The sequence below is a fragment of the Poecile atricapillus genome, chromosome 7 (assembly GCF_030490865.1).
Source record: "Poecile atricapillus isolate bPoeAtr1 chromosome 7, bPoeAtr1.hap1, whole genome shotgun sequence".
Taxonomy (NCBI): domain Eukaryota; kingdom Metazoa; phylum Chordata; class Aves; order Passeriformes; family Paridae; genus Poecile; species Poecile atricapillus.
The window spans coordinates 28,490,419-28,508,792 of record NC_081255.1 but is presented as its reverse complement, the minus strand read 5'-3'; the positions used below and the strand labels follow the sequence as shown (position 1 = coordinate 28,508,792).

At 42.0% G+C, this 18,374-nt stretch overlaps 1 protein-coding gene across 1 annotated transcript in view; it reads left to right on the top strand.

Moving 5' to 3' along the window:
* Positions 1 to 18,374, top strand: part of CC2D1B (coiled-coil and C2 domain containing 1B) — a 28,215-nt gene that overhangs the window by 739 nt on the left and 9,102 nt on the right. Inside the window, exons 3-17 of the mRNA XM_058842170.1 lie at positions 2,737 to 2,878; positions 5,568 to 5,683; positions 6,443 to 6,562; positions 7,652 to 7,789; positions 9,729 to 9,990; positions 10,484 to 10,608; positions 10,737 to 10,812; positions 11,933 to 12,043; positions 12,369 to 12,499; positions 12,774 to 12,846; positions 14,900 to 15,012; positions 15,866 to 16,034; positions 17,252 to 17,424; positions 17,528 to 17,653; positions 18,166 to 18,224. Coding sequence (XP_058698153.1) covers positions 2,737 to 2,878; positions 5,568 to 5,683; positions 6,443 to 6,562; positions 7,652 to 7,789; positions 9,729 to 9,990; positions 10,484 to 10,608; positions 10,737 to 10,812; positions 11,933 to 12,043; positions 12,369 to 12,499; positions 12,774 to 12,846; positions 14,900 to 15,012; positions 15,866 to 16,034; positions 17,252 to 17,424; positions 17,528 to 17,653; positions 18,166 to 18,224 — 1,934 coding nt within the window. The remainder of the gene's footprint in view (positions 1 to 2,736; positions 2,879 to 5,567; positions 5,684 to 6,442; positions 6,563 to 7,651; positions 7,790 to 9,728; positions 9,991 to 10,483; positions 10,609 to 10,736; positions 10,813 to 11,932; positions 12,044 to 12,368; positions 12,500 to 12,773; positions 12,847 to 14,899; positions 15,013 to 15,865; positions 16,035 to 17,251; positions 17,425 to 17,527; positions 17,654 to 18,165; positions 18,225 to 18,374) is intronic.

The following is an 18,374-nucleotide window of genomic DNA, read 5'->3' as shown; positions in this document are numbered from 1 at the left end:
GCACAGTGTTGTAATGCTGTAATCTTTGCATGAGACCTCATGACTCATGCTTACAGTATTTCTTAGCAGAGCTATGTTGAGATTTAATAACAACTTCAGTGACTCCGTGGAAGTTTTCCTTATGTCTCTTAAGAAAACAGGAATAAGAACAGCAGAATATCAGATAACAAATTAAGGGACATATATGGGAGAATATTAAGGTGCTAAACAAGAGGCAGTTAATTTTAATTTCCCTGTGTTTTGTCATTTTTTCATGTAATAGATAGACTGATAAGCCTATGCCCCTTTCCCGAGATAAGTGAGTTTAAGTGTGTCTGTGTGTTGGGGTTTTTTTTCATACTTATCTACCCTGGGATGGAGTTTCAGAAGTCTTATGGAGAGAAACAATAATTAGTCATGGTTGGCATGAAAGTCAGGTGACAGTGTCAAAATTAGAAATACAGTCAAGACAAAATTCTGGGTAGAAAGCTGACAGAAAAAAAAATGTAGTTCGAGTTGAAAGAATATGTTAGAACCAGAATAGAATTTCAGAAACCATTGAAGGTAGAATAGAGGCAAGTAACAGGTGGAATAACCGGTAAGAATATAGAGAAATGTGAAAAGGAATTGTAACAGGTTATTAGAATAGAGAAAATAGCTAAGATTCTCTGCTGGTGATTTCTTAGGAACCAGTGTTCTCATGCTGATGGCAGAATGCTGCAGTTAGTGATCCATAATGTCAGCATGGCCCCAGTGTAAAAGTTTGCATTTCTCTAGTGAGAGAGATGGTGTAGAACTTAGTTCTGAGCAGGGGAGAAGATAAAAGATGAAAATCTCTTTCCTCCTTCCGGGAAAAAAACAGAAACCTCATTTTGAAGAGACAGAGAGTAAATCAAGAGTCTGATTAACATATTTTACTAATTTCTAATTCAATACAGTTAATTATTCAGCCTGTCATACAGCATGGATGAGTGTTTCTTGAAACGAACGGCTTGTTCGCTTTCAAATTAATTCAACTTAAAATGGTTTCTTGTTGTGTGGTGTATCAGCTGCAAGCTTTTTATAACTTATTTCTTCTGTTTAAACATTGCTTCAGTACTACTAATTTCATTGGAAGTGTTCCTTACTGAATGTATTGGGACTTGGAGCTAGAATTGCTGAATTGTGTTCTCAACTTCCCGTGGTTGCTGCAGTTCTTTACTGTCCACACTTGCAGAGTGGTAATGAACAGATCCTGTGTGCTCCTGATCCGTTCTGCACATCAATGAAAGGTCTATGTGTGTTCCATAGAACTTGAATCTTTAGATCACCATTATAAATATTTCCTATTTAAATCTTGTTCTCACCTTTCTGTTCTAGCCAAGTGTGCAAATACTTTAGTGTTGCCTTACAGCTGGGAGATGGATAAGGCAGAGAGTGGTTGATCTGCCCAGTGCCTTCGGGAATGTCAAGGGCAGGATCAGGGCTAGGAAACAAACACCTGATTTTGAGTGCTGTTGCTGGTCCTTGGAACCCGTGTTTCTCAGCCAGATGTTTCACATTCTCCTTTGGGATTATAAAATGGTCCAAAGAAGGGCACAGGATGTTTCAGGGCAGTAGCCACCAGCACTTTGATTCCTAGTGGGTTAAAAAAAAATATTATTATTCATATTAATTTATAAAGTTTCAGACAGCTTCTTGCAGCACTTCAGATCCTCGAGACAGAAGGAGATTCCTAACCCTCAGAATAATGAGAGCTGAAACCCTCAGAATAATGACAGCTGATGTTTTTTCCTGTGCTGGAGAGAAGCTGAAGTGCTGCCTCCTTGGCCATGTGGGGATCAATAAGTTGATTTCCAAAGCTTGTGCTTCGGAAAAGTCTGAGGAAAGCTTCACCTACCTCATAGGATGAATCTTAATTCTTTTCTTTCATACTTATAAAAAATCTTAGCATACTTAAGATGATTTTATAAAGTTTTTGGGACAGTTAGTATCTTAACCAGAAATAAAAAAATATGTGATAAATAGGCATTTTAAAAGAATACCTTTTGGTCTAAGACTCCAGAGATTCCTCTGATGTACTGTGGAATGTTTTGCCACAAGAGAGTGATAACCCCTACTATCATATCCTGATTCCTGTTATTAATACTATTCCCTGAGATGTTATCTCGTAGCTGATGATCTGTGCCAGCCAGTTTGATGGTTTTCTTCAGTGCAGTGTGGGCATTGCTGGGTTTTAATGGCTGTGTTTGTTTCTGTGGGATTTAGAAACTGATGTAAGAAGAAGACAGAACAGTTCTGTGTTTATAAATGTAGCTTCTTCAAGAGATAAGGATGAAGTCTCTGCAGCGTGCACATGTCAGACCTGTTGTGTGTGAACAATGTGTGAATATTTTTCAGCCTAGCTGTTACAGGCACTGCCCTGAACTTCCCTGGTGGTATCTACTCCATGAAGCTCAGTAAAACAAACATTTTATACTGCCTTGTTATGTCAAACTATTGAATAAGATTGATTTTAAGAAATGGTTTATGTAGAGTTTTAAAGGGAGTACTTGTGGGGAATTAAGATTTATGTATCTTACACCAGTTTTGGGTGCCTGGAATGCATTGTTGTGGTAATAGAAGTGGTATGATAGCAGGCTGTAAAAAAAATGAACAGAATTCAGAATGCATGAAAATGTCTAAATAATCCATGCAGTGTAATGCTTTTGAGTGTCATCTTTGTTCTAACTGTAGGGTATTTTATTATTCTGTATTGTTATTTTCCCTTGGCTCCAGCTGGGGTTGTTTGTGGATTTCAATCCTGAAGAGATGCTGCTGGGTGCAGAGGAAGGTGAGGATGATGGGGACCTTGAAGCAGAGCTTGCTGCTATCACAGGAGCAAAAGTGAAAGAAGGAAAACCAAAACCAAAGGTGAAAAGTAAGTTAAAGTATCTGAATTTTATTTACCTTTAACAAATTTATCAGAATTTATTATTTATTTTAAAAAAATCTTTAAATTTATCTAAAATGGTTGTTTCTTTAATCACTGGTAGAAGCTGAATTTGTAGCTGCTCTTGGCTTTACTTTGAAGGGTTTAATTTGTTACTCCACAGTGTAAAAGTGGTTTTTTGTTCATGCTCTTGTAACTATAGGAAAAATATCTCTGGTGGCTGGCCCATTTAATAGCTAAATTAAGACATGCTCTTTTAGCATATGAAGTCATAAAAAGGTGTAGTAGGCGCTAGATGATTTCAGAAGGGAAATTGTGTTTCTTGTGGAGGGTGACTTGTTTGTCATGTGGTTGTTCTTCTGTTTTAGTTTGAAGAATGAATTTACATAATGAGCATTATATTTTTAGTTACTTGGAGTCTGTAACCGAAATTGAATCCCGTTTTCAGAGGTAAATACTGATGCAATTGCTTGGAGAATCCTGTAGCTTGTGTTATGCAGGTTAGAGCATCTCTTGGAATGAACTGTTACCATTCTTAATACTTTCAGTGTCTGTTAATTTTGTCTGGTGGTGTTTGCATGCAGCATTTCAGTGTTTTACAGGCTCGCTGTAATCTACCATAAAACAAGGCTGCCTCTGCGAGGGACACTCCAGTGAGCATGCTCTGCCTCTGAGCATGTCTGTGTTTGTGGAGCTGCAGGGTGAGCTGGTTCAGGAACTCCTCTGCAAAAATAAACCTGTGTTCTTGTGGGAGCTTTTCAGCTGAACCAGGTTTGCTCCGTCTATCAGAGCTGGGGTGGCAGCCAGTGGTTGAGGTAGGACAAGGAAAATGGGACCTACAGGTGTGTGAGCAGGTGCAGGAAGGAAGGGATTGTGCACCTACAGCCTTATTTGCAGTTCTGCAGTAATTTCCCCATAATATTTGAAGGGGCTTCGCACAGAGCAGCAGGGAAATTAAGAATTTTGAAATGCTTTGGCAAGACAACTCTATAAACATTGTAGCTGATGATAGACAAAGGACATGTTTCTATCTGAAACTAAATTCTAAATAATTTCCACTCTCCATGTTTCAGAATGTTAGTAAACTCTTCAAGCTAATAGTCATAATTGTGCAAATAGGCAGAATAGCAGAACTTCTGCCATTGGACATAGGCTAGTCATGGCTAAAATGTGCATCATAATGTTTTAAGGTGAATCTGTGTATCAGGAGGTCTTGAATTGTCAGCTTTTCAAGAGCTGACTTCCCTCTCACCCTCATCATGTCACTTATTTTGTTGATTTAGTCTTTTTATTCATGTGAGGAAAATCAGTCACTGCAGAATTAACATTTACTATGTCTAACATGTACTGTGCCTTCTAAAAGTGTGGTTCAGAAGGATTTTCCAAAGTAATGTGCAGCTATTCTGTTTTCCTGTTAGAATTGGAAGTGTGTTGGGTTAGAAGCTCACGGAGAATGAGAAACTGGGCAGCTGGCACGGGGGGCTCCTGAGCCCTGGCCCAGTGCAGTGGTGGGACAGGATGCAGGCAGGCCACTGCCTGGAAAGGAGGAGCTGCAGTGAGGACAGGGGAGAAACAGATCCTGTCTGGGAAAGGACAGAAAAAAGGGATGCAGTGCAACTCATGTGCTTGGTTCTTGGCTGAGCACCATGTGCTGTAATTCCCTCCCTCCTGGATTCCATCCTGGAGCTCTGATTAGGTGTGGGGGAATGGCCTCGTCCTCCAGCAAAAGCTGCACTGTTGGAACATCTTAGGCACAGAGATCCCTGCTCTCTCTGATAAGTGCCAGCTGGGCAGCCACTCACTTGTTTGAAATTGTGGTCTCATCTTGCTGCACAGGATTAGAGCTGAAAAACCATCTGAGGAGGCTTGATTAGATTTTTTGCCTCTACTGCGGTTTTCTGCACAGCCAGTTGCCGTTGGATGTGGCCTCCAGTCCGAGTTCAGTAAGGGTCAAATTCATGAGCAACGTGTTTGATACAAATACTGAAGCACTGATGGGGTGAATTAGATTATTTGAACAGAAACAGTTTTGTACCTGGGTTAATTTTCAGCTAATTCAGCAGATGCAGGGAGTGAGTGGGATCCGTTTAAATTGAGTGTAAAGCTCTGTCCTGGAGATCTGTATTTTTTGCAGCTTTTACTGCCACTGGTGAGTCACAGTCATGTGTATGCATAGGGAAATATCAGAGGCATTTACATGGACAGTTGGCATTTGTGGGCAAACAACCTCACCTTTGAGAGCATGTGGAGGAAGTTGATAATTTAGGAAGATGTGGTTGGCACAGGATGAAGCACAGATGAGAACTCAGCAATGAGGAGTTAAGTAGAGTTTTCAAGATGAAGACCAGAAGCAAAATTGCAAAATGAAGGAGCCAAGAAAAAATTGGAAAAGGCTGAATCTCATCATCACAAGTCAACAGTGCAGAAGATGTGCAAGTATCTTACTGCCTGCCTCGACTGTTATAGCAGAAACCCCAGTGCTGCTTCTCCTGGGTGCTCACTTCCCATTCTTGGCCCTTTATCCATCATTATACTCTCAGTTACCTACAACACCATGCAGTAAAGGGGGCAACCAGAGGGGAGGTCACTGCTCTCTTTCAGCTCCTTCAGGATTTATACCCAGTGACTGCATAACTGTTCCTTAGGGTTTATGGCTCCTTGGGATTTCCTTTTACAGCTCCTCTGCCCATGGATCATATTGAAAAGATGGCTGCAGAGTGTATGAAGGACCTGAATGAAGATGAAGGGGAAGATGCAGATGATGAAGACTTGGAGAAAGATACAGACCTGTTGGTATGCATAACTGCTAGCAAAGAGTTTTAATATGTGGGGTTTTTTTAACAGTACTGCATTTAGCAAAAATGTCTATTAACTTTGTGATGAGAAGCTAAAATATTGCAAAAGCACCATTAGATGCAAGTCTTTGCAGGATGCATCCCCCTGCACAGCAGAGTAAGAGGGTTTCCTAACATTTATATGTGTGGGGGTCTTAGAGAATTGAGGGAAGAGCAGGAATCCCATTCCATGTCAGCTGATGAAAGAGAGTCAGGCACAGTCTCCTTAAAGTGATGTCTGCCACCATTTTGCTACTGCTTCAAGTAGTGCTTTGCCTGAGAGAACACCTCAAGAAAGTCTGTTGTTTCAGTGACTCATCTAACATCAGGGTTTAGGGGAGGAGTGTTAAGCACTGGTTTTGACTGCCATTGCTAGTAGAGGCTTTCTGAAAACTTGAAATTTAGGTTTGCATAATCTTTGTAAAACCAATTCTCTGAACTTCTCCAGCTTCAGATCTCCAGCCACAAACTTGTGTGGTGATCCTGGGGCTGCAGTGTGACTTTTCAGTGGTATCTAGAAAGGTGGTATCCAGTTTAAATTAATAATGAAAAATAAAATTGAATTTAAAAGATTGGAATAGAAGATCTTCAGATTCTTCACTTGGGTTCAAGATCCATCCAAAGCTTTTGACACTTTAGACGTGATTTTATTTCTGTCTTTTGAGGACAGAGAAAATGTGGAGGAAAAGCCTTTTGTTGGCTCTTACTTTTACCTTAGGCAGAGTTGCAAGAAGTCCTGGGTGAAGAGGGTGAGACAGGAAGCTGTGAGGATGAAATGACAACAACAGAGCCATCCCCAGCTGAACCAGAAGATGAACTACCTGAACTGCAGTCACAGGTAGGAATGAGCTTCATGTTTCTGCCGGTTTTGCTGAATCTGTGTTGTCACGTGGCTTGTGTGAGGGTCATTATCAAGACTCTAAGCAGCTCTCGTCTTCCAGAGAAGAAAAAGCCACATTCTTGCAGTTACCGCTGGGGAAACCAGTGCTGTATGGGTGCAGGTGATCCTTTTGCTTTGTTCCAAGGATGAATTCTGATGTTAGCAGAGAATTGAAGAGTCAAGCATGTCTTGTCCCTCATTATGCATAGGAGCATGCAGACTGCAGTGCAGGCTTCCAGAGTTCATATATTCTTCCTAAGAGTATTGAGCAGTGTGCTGAAATTGTGAGACATGTTATAACTCAGCATCTCTGACATCGTTTTGTTTTTTTTATCAATACCATTATCTGTTTCAGCTTCATTTGTCAGTCCTCATGCAGTCAAATCCTTTATTCAGTCACTGCATGTTTCTGTTGTGTGCCACAGATTCCAGTGCCCTGTACATTGGGCCCATTAGTAAATGGGATTGAGAGGGTTTCTATAGAGATAATGGCAATAATTACATCAGGAGCCATCTGCAGGGTCTCTGTGGCTGTGGAGAGTTTGTAAGTAGCTACTCAGGACTTTGCTTAGTCTGCTTTTGTCACTGAACTAATTCCAGGCTGTAGGAGGAGGAAAAAGAGCTCTTGTTGTAAAACCAGGTTGAAGCCCAGAAGGGGAGCAAACCAGCATGGTTTAGAAATAAGAAAAGAATAAGTCAAGATTTGTGCCAAAATACCTCTTCACACCCTCTGTTGTGTGGGGTTTGAGAGACTTCAGTGTTCTCCTCACCTACTCACCAACCACATGGCTCCAATTACTCTGTGAGTGAGAGTTTCCCAAGTCTCTCCACCCATTCTTCTCTGTGAGGCTTTTGAGAGCCCAGAGGTGGATGCAGGGACCGTTAGCACAGCACAAACGCTCCTCTGTTTTAGGGGCTGTTCCTTCCTGCCCTCAATTCACGGCAGTGTGTGTGTAGAAGAGGAGTGTTTGTTTTTCAGTGCGGTGGGAAAACTCGTCTAGCTGGATGAAATAAGTTTTCTTGATTTGTTTTATTGTTTTTTCTGAGACCTCCTCACTTCCTGCTGTTACCAGTGAGCTACAGCAGACACTCGAGGGGAGAATTGCTGACTACAGGACGGCAATTTCTAACGCCAAGGAGTCGGGGGAGAGTGCCAAAATACGGCGGTACGAGAGAGGGCTGAAGGTGAGTTGGGATCAGGATGTGAGTGAGAATGAGGCAAAGCCAGCTCTCTGATGTGTGGTCTTCCCCGCCGTTTGAGTTTGTTGACAGGGAGATGAAACCTTCATGTGCTGCCTGGTGTTACTTTAAAGACATTTGTTGTTACTGACTACCCACCTTACACAGCAAACACACGAGATGAGTTGTGGCTTCAGCTGCTTTTTGTGCTTCAGCTTTGTTTCTGTTGAATGTGGCAGGTGGTAGCTGGAGCCAGGGTTTGTGGTACATGCTGAAGTTAAACCCACCTGGCTGGATCCGGATTTGACCTGTGGTGACTGCTCAGTGTTACCTTAAAGTTTAGGGGTTTTCCTAGCACGTACACCTTGCAGTTCATCACTGCAGCCTTCCTTTAGGCACTAACCTTCCACTCATTTCTGTCAGACAGAGGGAGGAGGTGCCTTTCCCTAAGTGTGCTGTCTGTGCTTGAAAAGGAATAGAGCAGGATTTTTGATTAAGGCAATTAAGAACTGCAGCAGAGAGCGGTCTCTCCAGCCTCTCGTGGTTCCAGGCAGGTGGCGTGCTTGCAGTGGGCTGCAGTGCTTGTTTACTGCTGGGCAGGGCCTTTCTCTCCCCGTTGCTTTTAGCAGCTCTCCTGCATCAGCAGCAAGCTGTACAGCTCAGGGCTGTGCAGTGGGGCAGGATGTAATGGCTCACTGGCTACCAGGTGTCTTGAGGGTACAAAGGGAACAATTGAAGCCAAACTTGGGGAAGAAGAAGCTCAAGAAAGATGTCTGTGTTTGTCCAGTGTCTGCCATCTCAGACAGGAATGTACATGAAACCACCTGGCCTTTCTGAGAGCCACAGGGATGGGCAAACCAGCTATTCCATCCAGTAGTGAGTTTAGTGCACTTTGCCACTTCCTTTATTTTTCAGAGTAGAGAATTTCTCTGTGCCTAAGCAGTGTAACAGGATAATAGACCAGATCTCACTTCACAGCTCACAGCTACTTAATTAGCAAAATTACATGTCAACAAATGGTGTAGAGTTCTCTCTTGTATGTAGTTCTTGAAACTGTGAACTTTAATCTCAGTCTGTCACCCCCACGTGGAGAAGAGGGAGCCGCCTATGGGCTGCTGGTTTGAACCCCAGTCTCACATGCAGTCATTTCAGAGTAGCTCTGCCACTGTTATTCAATAGGTCAAACAATTCCATGGCTAAAAAGAAATAGCAGTGGTTCTGGCACTGATGAGATTTTTTTTTTTGTTGTCTTTCTGTGCTGTCATTTCAGTTTCTTTGGAAAGAAGTAAAACTTTTGTTTTGGCTTGAAGTGCATGGTGGTCTTTTGTCTGAATCTCAAATTAAATTTAAAAAATAAAAATACTGAAGAAGGTAATATTTAGGGTGGAGGAGGGGTTTTAAAAGAATGAGCAGCAGTTAACCCAAGTTAGAGATGGTGAGAGCTCCTTACCATAGGTGGCGAGCTGAAGCTCCATTTCCTTTGTTAGTATTTAATGGCTTTTCTCATTGCATTAAATAGGTTTGCAGACCCCTTCCTTCCCTGGATCCATGTAGGCAGTGACATTTCAGAATAACATATTTTATTATATTTTGAGGATGCACAAAATCCATCTATAGTTAGTGTAAGTGGCTTCCTTGGTGACTTTCTGTGACAAAGCTGAGTGGATCACATCAGATCTCCAATAATTCTGGGTGCTGAGGTACCTGCAGTTATCTGGTTTGGGTGACAAGGCCTTTGCACTGTGTCTCTCTGGTATCTGGACACCTTTCACTGGCACTGAAGGTCTCCTTGCAGAAAAGCAGGGAGCTGAAGGGCAGCAGTCTGTGGTGGTGTGTGTTACTGAGCCTGTCCTGTATAAGGGGATGAATTTGTCTTTTAATGATATTATGCTAGTAACATGTTTGATGAAAATGCCTGTTGACTCTGTTGTTCCTTCTGTGCCAGACACTGGAAACCATGCTGGCTGCAGTGAAGAAAGGCAAAAAAATCAATGAGGAAGAAATGCCACCTCCTGTTGCAACAGGAAAAAGTTCTTCTTATGTACCTCAAGCCATGGGAGTGGAGCTGGAGAATTCAGGAGATTCACCAGAGAATAAAACTGAGTCTGCTGCAGATGATGAGCAGAAGGCTTCTCCTGAGGCAAGGGAGCATTTGGAATCAGAGTCTCTGCAAGGTCGTGCTGCTGCTGATCCTGCTGTGGAAACAGGTACTGTGATCTGAAAGGAGAAGCAGTTGCAACCCTGTTTTAATGCTGCATCTTCCCTGAGGTTTGTGTTGTGTATAGCAAAGCACTGCTTATTTTGGAACTTCCCTGCTAAAGGTCTCAGAGCTGTCTATGGAATGCTGAGTTTCTGGCAGTGGAATCAGTTACTGTGTTAGAGCTCTTCTGTGTGCTGGATCAGTATCTTTAATTTCTCCTGTGCCTCAGTTTCTCCTTCATTGTTTGACATGTGGAATTCCAGCCTTTAAAGAGTTTTGAGATACTGACTTGAAGACCTAAAATTTTTTCTTTAAATTGGGAAGAGTGGAATTATTATGTTAGATAGGACTTCTGGAGACTGGAGGAAAAAGAAGATTTGTAAGTGGCTGTTGTGACTTAGAGCAAAAGGGAACAAATGTGGGTTTGCATAGATGGATGTAGCAAGGGATGCAAATCTTGCATGCTCTGTGTCAATCTCAGCATTGTCTCATTCTCCCAGATCCCCAGCACAGCAGCACACGAGCAATCCTACTTAAGAGGCAGAAGGAGTATAAATTAGCAGCTCTAAAAGCCAAGCAGCAAGGGGACCTGGAGAAAGCAAAGGAGTACATGAAGGCAGGCAAGGTATGCACTCAAAAAATCCCAGATGCTGAACATACCCTGTTCTGTACATTAAATGTCACATACTTACTGTGGCAGCTGGCAGGTCTTGGACAGAGCAGAATAAACCTTTTGGTTTTTTTCCATGTTAGAAATTTAATGTGGTGTTGGAAGCTTTGGACAGTGGGCAGCCAATAGACCTCCAGAATATGCCTCCATCTCCTCAGGGTAAGGCTTGTAGTCATGAAACTTTTCAGAAGTCTCTCTATGATGTAATGGAATGATTCTGCATTTGATTGCAAAGCTATTAAAAGAACTGGAGATTGTTCAGGACTGAGGCTCACTGCATGTTGACAGTCTAATCAACACCAATGAAGAGAAATGAGGTATCATTACTTATATTGCATTTACTCTCTGTGAATTACAGGTTCAAACAAGTATTGATGATATTCCTGGTTTTATAAGTGTAGATAATAGCCAGTATTTGAAGTGGAAGGGAAAGAATAATGGCACATTCTTAAAATTTGCTGTAGTATTTGATGGTACTATGTGCTGCAACTAAAATTCACAATATTCAGATTAACAAACAGATTGCAGTGCACTAAGATCTAATTTTTAAAGCAAGTTATCAATATTAAAGGTACCTCAGCTCTCATAAGAGAGAGTTTGGTGTTTTTTTAAGTAGATGCGATATTCCCTCCAGTAATTAATACTTGGTCTTTGTAGCCCAGTGTTTTAAACAACTTACTTTAGTGGATTTTTTTCTACTAAGAAGCAAAATGACAGATTATTTTGGTAAATCATGAGATTCATGACTCCAGTTACTGATCACTAAATGGCATTGCAGAGAAGCTTCACCCAGGGCATAACCTTGCCTTAAAAAGTGTAAGATTTTTGCAGTGAATAATCTTCTAGTTTTATATTATACAATACCAGAAACTGGAGTTTCTGAATAGATGGTATGAGTTTCTTCCCTTTTCCAGCACATCTTTTGTTACTAGAATATTTTAGTCAATTAGAAGACTTGTTCACTCTTTCCATCTGCTAAGATACCAAGTTATATTTTGGGGAGAGAATTCTTAGAATACTTGAACTACTTTTGCTTTTTTTTTTTCCCCCCCCTCAAGCAGCCCTAACCAAAATTAAATCAGCATTTGAGATTTTCTCTTATAAAGCATGTTCTGTGGATAATGGGAACCTTAGATTTAGCTAGCCATGGCGATACTATTTGGAAGCAAAAAAGCTTTCAGGAAGATGTGATCAAATTGATGATTTTCTGAGTGACATGCAGCAGTAATTGCTGTGTGTGGAACATGCTGTGAAACTTCCTGCTTTCCCTGCTTTGCAGATCTTGAAAGCTTAGGCCATGTACAAGATGCATCCAAGCAAAAAGTACCACCTCGAGTGGGAAGTTCCCAGGAGCTTGCAACACCTGAACCTCAGACCCAAGAAGCTTCAGGTAGGACTTTTGCATTTCTCTAGTAAGTCATGAAATTAGCACAGCTGGGGAGCACTTGAAGGTCTGACCTCTCCCACAGAACTACAGCAGGACTGAGTAAACCTGGCTAATGTTCCTGAGTATTGTTTGCTGCTGATCCAGTCTACTTTTGTTCTGGATCAGTAATGGAAGTAAAAGTTAATGAACTTTCTTTATAACAGCAGTGTTTGTAGTGAGACTTTGCAGAGATATTCCCTGAAGAAGGTGAGGAAAGGGAGGAGAAAGGCAGCCTTGTGTGTTTTGTAATCCTTATGATGTGGTATTTAATTGTCTGTGTGGTTTGCAGAGTCCCTGCAGCAGCCCAAGACGGTGCTGGAAGCGTTGCAGCAGCGGCTGGAGAAGTACAGGGCAGCAGCAGCTCAGGCTAAAGCCAGCGGGGACGATCGGAAGGGCAGGATGCACGACAGGATAGCCAAGGTAGAACTAAAGTGTGGCTCTTTGCATCCAGCAAAGCCATTTGAATTCTCTTGCTGAAGACTTTTCCAAGGCTGAAATAATTTGTGTATTGTCTTTCTATTTGAAAAGTGGTCCAGTGGGGAAGCTGGAAAGCATTCGGAGAAAGAAATAGAGACAATGCACATATTGTAGTAAAATACTGAGTCTTGTACAGTGTTTATGCTGGTTAAATACAAATGATTGCTAATTCACAGTCAGCTCTATTTTGTTTCTTACTGAGTACCTTTGATTGCAGCAATACCAGGATGCCATAAGAGCCCATAAGGCAGGGAGAAAAGTGAATTTTTCTGAGCTACCTGTTCCTCCTGGTAAGTGCGAATGTAAAACGTTCTAAAATCCCCAAACTTTTGTACATGTGCTAGGCTTTGAAGGGTCTGTGCAGATGTTGCCTGCTCATCCTGTGGAACAGCTCCTTTTTCTCAGTGAGTTGCTGGCCTTGCTGTTTGATGGTATTGTGAAATTTATTAATATGCTCCCAAGCACTGACCCTGGTGAATATTCCTGCATCTTGACGGCCTGTTTGACAGTACGGGAACTTAAAACTGGCACTCTTTGAAAAGTTCCAGAACTTCACCATAGGCAGGTGCTAAAAATTTTACTTGTCTATCCTCTGTGTCAGGTCTCCTAGAGGAAAGACTAAATTTGGATTATTTTGACTTCTTAGTTTTGCTGGAAAGAGATTTTTGAAAGTGAAAAAATTTTCCTGATGTCTCCTATTCTCCTGATTCCTATCAAGACCCTCAGAACTTGACATCTAATGAATATCTCCTTGTAACACCAAATCAGTATTGCAGCTCTCCTGGCAGGTAAAAGTCTGCAGAGATGAAGCAGATCATGCCCATGGTCACACTGAGACAGTGGCAGAGACAGCAGCTGAGCCTGTTTCTTGAGACACTGTGTCCTGTTTGTCTTCTTCAGAACACTGAGTGCTGTGTCTGGAAAGGTTTGGGCAAGGTCATCTGTGAATGCTCTGACTCTCATTTGCATGATACCGTTTCTCCCCTAGGAAACATCTTTCCTTTTATCTTGGGCCTGATGTGCTCTTCTGAAGGCTACACTCAGCACTGCAAAGCAGTGCCTGGATTTTTTAAGTGAGAGAATAGAGATGGACCTTTTTGTGTTTTTGTCACTGTCAGATGTGGCAATGGCAAGCACTGCAGTGGTAGTAGAGTAGGCACTGCCAGCTGTCGGGTCAGGTGTGGCTTTGAAGGTTTCCTGCTTTGAAGCTGTCTCTGAAAGGCAGTTTAGCATGCCTTTTTGCAGAATGTGTTCCCTTTCTTGGTAAATACCAGTTTCTATAAGAGTGGGATTCTCCATATTTATACCTCTGGAAATGTGGAGAGCTGCTCGGTGTCCTTGAACATCAGCTGTGTGTTTTTCAGCCATCATTTAGAGGCCATGTGATTTACATTGAAGACAATTATTAGGCAGTCACTGAAACCACTGGTGAATTATCCTGGTATGGCAGTGCCTTTCAGGGCATCTGGCTGGTGATGAGTACCAGCCTTGGACTCCCTGGAAACTGAAATGCTGCTGAGCAGTGGATCAAATGTCACACGGGGCAGCAGCATGCTGTTCTGCCTGCCTGAGTGCCTTGAATTTGTGCTGTAGCAGCCATCTTTAGGTTTAGAAGCAATTTAATCACTGTTTCTTAGTAGAAGTAGTCACTCAGTCACTTCTCATGAGACTGGCAGCAAGAATACTTGATATACATTAAATGAGAGAAGTCTTAACAGACATTTTCTAGTAGTGGTTCTGGGTCTCTGAAGCTGACACTGAGCTGGTTGTGTGGCAGTGAGAGTTTATCTTCCATCATCAAGCCTTCCTCCCTACCTTAAAAGGATAACAATATTGAAGAGCATTATTCTTCCTACACTTCTCATTTAACTCCTCTGATTCTGCCTTAGTTTGCTACCTCTGCATTGCAGTACCTTTTCAGCAGAGGCTGAGTGTGTTACCCAGCTGTCAGCAGTGGATTGTTTATTACTCTGGGGGTAGCCCTGGTTTTCTGTGTGACTGCTAAAGTGAGGCAGCAGTGAGAGGGGAGAAAATGAGACTCACTTCTCTGCTGGTTCTGGGGTCATCCCTGCTACTGAAGTCTTGAGGCTGGCTGCAGTTGCTCATCTTGGGAAACTGCTCAGTTATTGCATCATTTTACTATCATCTACTTAAGCTGGTTATCTGTGAGAGGTCTGATGTTAAGCAAGACTTTGGCCTTGGCCTCAGTCTAGTTAGACTGAATTCTAAAATACATTAGATAATAGATATTTGGGTAGAAACAGCTTTACAGTAAACAAGTATTATGGAAGACATACCACAGGGCTTATGTAACTCTGTCTTCTGTGCTTCTTTCCTTCACAGGATTTCCTCCACTTCCTGGTGTTGCAGCTACAGATGGTGGCAGCACAATTGCTGCTGTCCTGGAGAGTGCCAGCAAGTTGGCCAACATGGAGGAGAATGATGAAGAGGAGGAGGTTAGTGTTGTCTGTTAGGATGTGTAAAAGTTCAGTTGCCATCTCTTGTGACATGAAGAGATGAGGCCATTGGTTTTCCAGGTAAGAGTGGTGAGGTGAAATACATCTCCCAAAAGTCTGAGGAGTATAGGATCTCAGAAGTAATTGCAGTTTCCTTTATAGAGTAGGGGAGACAAATGAGATGTTATTACAGTCATTACCTACAGAGTCTATGAGTGCAGAGCTCAGCTCTTTCATAGCTGTCTTTTATGTAGATTTTATTTTCAAAGCAAATAAAATTTGCTTTGAAAATAAAATAAAAAAGTTTTATTTTTTATTTTAGATCAAAATAAAAAATTTTGATTCAGATCCTCACCACTCCTTTACAGTGTTCTAAAGTACTTAAATCTGTATTTTTATCCTGCATCCCAGTAACTTCCTATGTTTGTTCTTTCCCTGGATGTTCAACACTTACTGCTTTTTGGCAGGCTGCACCAACATTTAGACTTTGGTTTGATTTCTGTCTCTCTCTGAATTTGGTTGCTGATTGATTGTACTTTCAACTGGAGTAGCTTTTAATGGAGAGAATTCCTGGATTTTTTTTCTGCATGCCTCTGCTTTTTTAAAAATCACTGCCTTATTGAACATTCCTTTTACTCCATCTATGGCTTGCATAGGTCAGCTACCTGCTGGCCTGGCATGGCTCATAAACTTCCAGAAGTTAAAATTTACTGTCTTGAATGCCATGCTCCCCTCAAAAGAAATACCCAAAGGCTGATACAGTGATAACCATGGTTATTGATGCTTGAGATTCTGTCCTCAACCCTGGAATAGATTTTATGCATTTATGATGAAATTCTTTTTGTTTTGCTAGAATGAGCCTCTCCCCCAGGCTCCAGTTTCCAAAAAGCCAACTCAAATTGTTAAGCCAACTCCAGTTCCATCTGCTGCAGCTCAGGAGAGCTCTCCAGAGCACCTGAAACGAGCTGCATCACCCTCCACCCTGGACAAGGCAGAGTCAGTGGATCATCTCCCTCCAGCTGGTAAGTGAAGGGATCACCCTTCCCAGTACTCCACAGGCAAGTTGTTTGCTCTAGTTTGGTGAAGACTTTAGCATCATAATTTCGGTGTGAGCCTGTGAATGTGTGTCATAGATTTCCTCTGACAAGAGCCTCAATATGTGTGTGCTAGAGGGCAGACCCAGACCAGCCATGCAGCTTCATTTCACAGACACAGCATGTATTATTATAAGGCTGATTAGGTTTTTAATTAATTTTGATGTAACAAGTGTATCGATTCATAATGTTTAACTCTGCTCACAGCTGAACTCTCCATATACTCTCATTAAAGGGGATGGGTTGCCTGTGTGAATTATTCATTGATCTCATGCAGCTCCCTACATCAGACAGAGCCCTCTGCCTGGTGTTTCACCCAAGGATCTCAGGCTGGCAGTGCAGGCAGGGGTTCATCAGTCTCTACACTTCCCTGGCTGAGGCCACTGAGCAGTTGTGTGTACAAGATGAATGGTACAGATAGTAAGGGACAGCCACCACCTCACAGTGTGGTTTGGGCTCACACAGGCAGTGCTCAGGCTCTCGCTGATGCCTGGACTGTAATCCCATCCTCCTTCCCTTCTGCCCTGGGTTGTTCCCTCGGGATGAAGTAGAACTGCCTGGCTGACTGATGCACTAACCTGGTACAGTGTAAAGCAAGCTTATTGGTGTGGTTGTCCTTTCTTGTTTTGGCAAGGAAGGAAGAGACTCAAGCATTAGTAAGAAACTAAGAGAACAAGGGATTACAGAGAAGCAGAGGCGATATGTCTGGTTGGGCCTGCACATTGGTTCATTTGGGTTTTTTTCTGACAGTTCTGGGGAGAGGAAGGAAATTACTCCAGAGGATGCTCATGATATTTGCTGGTTTTTATAAGTTAATATGGAGAGCTGAAAGTTTGGATTCAGCTTTTCCCTTGGACCAGTCGACTCTGCTGGATTCTCTCTCAGGTCTGCAGATTAGGGGCTGTAATAACTCTTGTGACACCTGTGAAGTGCTGTGAGGTTTTTTTGATGAAGGATGCTGTTCTAGAAAGAAACTTGTTTATTTTTTTAATGCTTGAAATTGAAAGTGCCCAAGAAACAGTTGAGTGCAGTAAGGAAACGTCCCAATTTGACATCTGTACTTTCACTGGTCCTTTCCTGGCTGTAAACTGAACATGGTAAACCTATGTCAGGTGAGTGAGTGTTCCTGTACAACTGTTTTTCAGTTAGGGACCAGCTGGAATTTCTGGAGAACAGGAAGAAGCAATACCTGAAGGCAGCAATCAAAGCAAAGAGGGAAAACAACCTCGAACAGGCAAAGACATATCTCAGAACAGCAAAGGGCCTTGACCTAAAGATTGAGCAGGCAAAATCTGGCAAAACTGTTGATATTTCCAAGGTTAGTAGGACTGTTAATATTCTGCTTTGTTTCACATTCTTGCACATCTTAGTGCTTACTTTTGCCTGTAAGGGTTCTGAAATGTGGTGTTCTTGTGTTGCAGCTGCCATCACCTCCTACAGATGATGAGGGTGATTTTATCTTTGTACACCATGAAGATGTCAGGCTGTCTCAGAAAGCAGATGAAGTTTATGCACAGCTTGTAAAATTGCTGAAGGACCAACATGAGGTGACCATTTTACATTTTTTAGAAATGTTTCAGAGTTTCTTTTGGACTTTTTTCTCTGGAGTTCATTAATATTATAATCCTATCATTGTTCCAGTGGAGTATTTTTTTATTTTAAAGTACTTTTGATACTGCATGTCCTAAAATGAAGAATTTTCAGGGTTGGATTCTATGGCTAGTTGAAGCAAGAGGGTGTGCTTGAAGGCTTGGGACTAGCAAATTATCACTGTTAAACATGAGCACTCAAGTTTGAGAATAATACCTGAATATTAAGACTAGGCCTAAGGTGAACCTCATACCTACAAATCAGGTTATTAAAAAGTAATAGGGGGAACTGCTCAAACAAATGCTGTGCTTTGGAGTTGAGGAATGGGGTAATGAATGTTCTTGAGTGATTTGGGAAAATGCCTGGTTTTGCTTATATTAAATAGTCATCAACCTCAGAATGGTGCCTGTCATGAATCTGTGTGTGAGGATCACTGAGTAAATCTGTTTGGTTTCGTTTGTGTTGACAGAGGTGTTTGCAGTATTCCAAGCAATTCATGCATCTGGGAAACGTAGCAGAAACAACTCGGTAAGACCCAGTGCCTGCTTTCCATCATCCCCCAAAGCAGGTATTTCAGGTTTGAGTCTGCCTGACCCCCTAAAGATCTTGGGGTTGGAGTTGGTACATTTATCCTTGCGTGAAAGGGTTCAGACTGTGATTCCTGCGTCCGTGATTCAT